General features: G+C 55.3%; 1 protein-coding gene across 1 annotated transcript; it reads right to left on the bottom strand.

The window, feature by feature from the left end:
* Positions 1-1,522: 1,522 nt before the first annotated feature.
* On the bottom strand, positions 1,523-3,145 carry LOC113816770 (uncharacterized). The gene is made up of 3 exons (XM_070144975.1): positions 2,917-3,145; positions 2,354-2,616; positions 1,523-2,008 (listed from the first exon to the last, which is right to left on the bottom strand). The coding sequence occupies exons 1-3, from the start codon at positions 3,143-3,145 to the stop codon at positions 1,523-1,525; spliced, it is 978 nt and encodes a 325-aa protein (XP_070001076.1).
* Positions 3,146-3,278: the final 133 nt, after the last annotated feature.

Here is a 3,278-nt window from a genome sequence, read left to right as displayed (position 1 = left end):
AGAAATTGCCATCCGTGGCCTATGGAAGAGCGGGGTGTGACAGCTTCCATTCCGTTATCGTATTTATATATCTTCCTTTTATCCTTTTTCTCCATTTATGTTTAGCTTTCGGTGTGAAGTTGTTTTTTTGGAAATCATTTTTCGATGTTTTTTTTTTTCTTTTTTATCCAACTTCTCTGTCTTTGATTATCCATATTGTCTGTCGTCTTCTTTCTCCCTCTTTGCCTTTCCATTACCCCCCCCCCATCCCATTTTCCTTTTCTCTCTCCTACTTCCTTTTCTCTTTTCTCTCTCCCACTTGCTTTTCTCTTTTCTCTCTCCCACTTCCTTTCCTTCCCTTACTTCCATCCATCTTTGTCGCTTCCTCTTTCCTCTCCCTCGTCCATCTCTCTGCCTCTTTCTTCTCTTCTCTCTTGCTTCTCCTGTCTTCCTCGCCGACTTATGCTCTTTGCTCTTTCCTTCCCCTCTCCCTCATCCTTTTCCTCTTCCATTCCCTTGTTATCTTTGTTCTTATTCTTTCCTTCCGCTGTTGACCTTCCCTTGCTTTCTCATTTTCTTTTGCATTCTTTTTTTTGTTGTTTTACACTTCACATTCCTTTTTTCTTTTTCTTTTTGTTTCCCTCCATCTCTCTCTTTCTATCTATCTATCTATCTGTCTGTCTCTCTCTCTCTCTCTCTCTCTCTCTCTCTCTCTCTCTCTCTCTCTCTCTCTCTCTCTCTCTCTCTCTCTCTCTCCTCCTTCCTTCCTTCTCCCTTTGTCTCGCCCTTTATCCCTTCCGTGGAATCGACCTCCATATCTCGCTATATTGCGCCGAGCTCGAACTGTTCCAAAATTAGAAACCGGTAATCATCATCATCATCTCCCCCCTCCCTCCATTCCCTCCTCCCTCTTTACCTCCTTCCATTCCTCCTCCTCCCTCTTTACCTCCCTCCCTCCATCCCCTCCTCCCTCTTTACCTCCTTCCTTTCATTCCCTCCTACCCCTTCCCTCCCTCCCTTCAGTCCTTCCTCCTCTTTACCTCCTTCCTTTCATTCCCTCCTACCCCTTCCCTCCCTCCCTCCATTCCCTCCTCCCTCTTTACCTCCTTCCTTTCATTCCTCCTACCCCATCCCTCCCTCCCTTCAGTCCTCCCTCTCTACCTCCTCCCTCCATTCCATCCTCCCTCTTTACCTCCTTCCTTTCATTCCCTCCTACCCCACCCCTCCCTCCCCCTTCAGTCATTCCTCCCCACTCCCTCCTTTCATTCCATCTCCCTACCTCCCTTCCTCCCTCCCTTCTCCTTCCTCCTTCCCTTCCCTCCTTTCATTCCTTCTTCCCCTCCTCCTCCTCCTTCCATTCCCTCCTCCACACTCCCTTCCTCCTTCCATTCCTTCCTCCCTCCCTCCTTTCCTTCTCTCCTGCCCCACCTCCCTCCATTCCCTCCCTCCATTCCCCTCTCCCCCTCCCTCCCCTCCTCCCCCTTCCTCCTTTCCTTCCCTCCCCCCACTCCCTCCTCCCGGCTGCCTCTCCGCCCTTTCCTTCTCAATGCTTTGCAACTCCACCTGATGCTCTCCGCCGCCCATGCTCTCCGCCGCCCACGCTCTCCGCCGCCCATGCTCTCCGCCGCCCACGCTCTCCGCCGCCCATGCTCTCTCCGCCGCCCATGCTCTCTCCGCCGCCCATGCTCTCTCCGCCGCCCACGCTCTCTCCGCCGCCCACGCTCTCTCCGCCGCCCATGCTCTCCACCTGATGCTCTCCGCCGCCCATGCTCTCTCCGCCGCCCACGCTCTCCACCTGATGCTCTCCGCCGCCCACGCTCTCCACCTGATGCTCTCCGCCGCCCACGCTCTCCACCTGATGCTCTCCGCCGCCCACGCTCTCCACCTGATGCTCTCCGCCGCCCACGCTCTCCGCCGCCCATGCTCTCTCCGCCGCCCACGCTCTCCACCTGATGCTCTCCGCCGCCCATGCTCTCTCCGCCGCCCATGCTCTCCGCCTGATGCTCTCCGCCGCCCACGCTCCGAGAGGCTGTCAATTTCCGACACACCTTCAGCATTCCCGTTATATTCCTCGTCGCCTACTCCAGCATTCCCATTCCCGGTCGTCGTCTGGAACGCTCCGGATGCGAAGATTGGATTCCGGTCCGTAGCCGATCAGGAGGCGGTGTGCTTTTAGTTCCAGTTCGGATTAGAAGGTGGTCGCTCTGGGAAGGAAAGTTGGGGCCATGCAAGTGTTTTTGTTGTTGTTGTTGTTGTTTTTTCTTTTTTTTCTTTTTTTTTCTTTTTTTTTTGATTTCTTGTTTTTTTTCTTTTTTTTCCTTATTTCTTTTTTCTTATATTTTTCTTCTTATTTCTTATATTTTTCGCCGCCCACGCTCTCCACCGCCCACGCTCTCCGTCGCCCTTGCTCTCTCCGCCGCCTACGCTCTCCGCCGCCCATGCTCTCTCCGCCGCCTACGCTCTCCGCCGCCCACGCTCTCCGCCGCCCTTGCTCTCTCCGCCGCCCATGCTCTCTCCGCCGCCCATGCTCTCCGCCGCCCATGCCCTCTCCGCCGCCCATGCTCTCTCCGCCGCCCACGCTCTCCACCTGATGCTCTCCGCCGCCCACGCTCTCTCCGCCGCCCACGCTCCGAGAGGCTGTCAATGTCCGACACACCTTCAGCATTCCCGTTATATTCCTCGTCGCCTACTCCAGCATTCCCATTCCCGGTCGTCGTCTGGAACGCCCCGGGAACGAAGATTGGATTCCGGTCCGTAGCCGATCAGGAGGCGGTGTGCTTTTAGTTCCAGTTCGGATTAGAAGGTGGTCGCTTTGGGAAGGAAAGTTGGGGCCATGCAAGTGGATTTTTTTTTTCTTTTTTTTCTTTTTTCTTTTTTTTCTTATTTCTTTTTTTTCTTATATTTTTCTTCTTATTTCTTATATTTTTCGCCGCCCACGCTCTCCGCCGCCCATACGCTCTCCGCCGCCCACGCTCTCCGCCTGATGCTCTCCGCCGCCCACGCTCTTTCCGCCGCCCACGCTCTCTCCGCCGCCCACGCTCTCTCCGCCGCCCACGCTCTCTCCGCCGCCCACGCTCTCTCCGCCGCCCACGCTCTCTCCGCCGCCCACGCTCTCTCCGCCGCCCACGCTCCGAGAGGCTGTCACTTTCCGACACACCTTCAGCATTCCCGTTATATTCCTCGTCGCCTACTCCAGCATTCCCATTCCCGGCCGTCGTCTGGAACGCTCCGGGAACGAAGATTGGATTCCGGTCCGTAGCCGATCAGGAGGCGGTGGGCTTTTAGTTCCAGTTCGGATT

Source organism: Penaeus vannamei, chromosome 33, assembly GCF_042767895.1.
Source record: "Penaeus vannamei isolate JL-2024 chromosome 33, ASM4276789v1, whole genome shotgun sequence".
Classification (NCBI taxonomy): Eukaryota; Metazoa; Arthropoda; class Malacostraca; order Decapoda; family Penaeidae; genus Penaeus; species Penaeus vannamei.
This window is presented reverse-complemented; position numbering and strand designations above follow the sequence as displayed.

Bases quoted from the DNA above. Each gene is read 5' to 3' on its own strand.
- LOC113816770 (XM_070144975.1), bottom strand. From the start codon at position 3,145: ATGCTGAAGGTGTGTCGGAAAGTGACAGCCTCTCGGAGCGTGGGCGGC. The intron at 2,617-2,916 runs GTGGGCGGCGAA...GGACATTGACAG, and splicing joins GCGTATGGGCGGCGGAGAGC to CCTCTCGGAGCGTGGGCGGC. The intron at 2,009-2,353 runs GTGGGCGGCGAA...GGAAATTGACAG, and splicing joins GAGCGTGGGCGGTGGAGAGC to CCTCTCGGAGCGTGGGCGGC.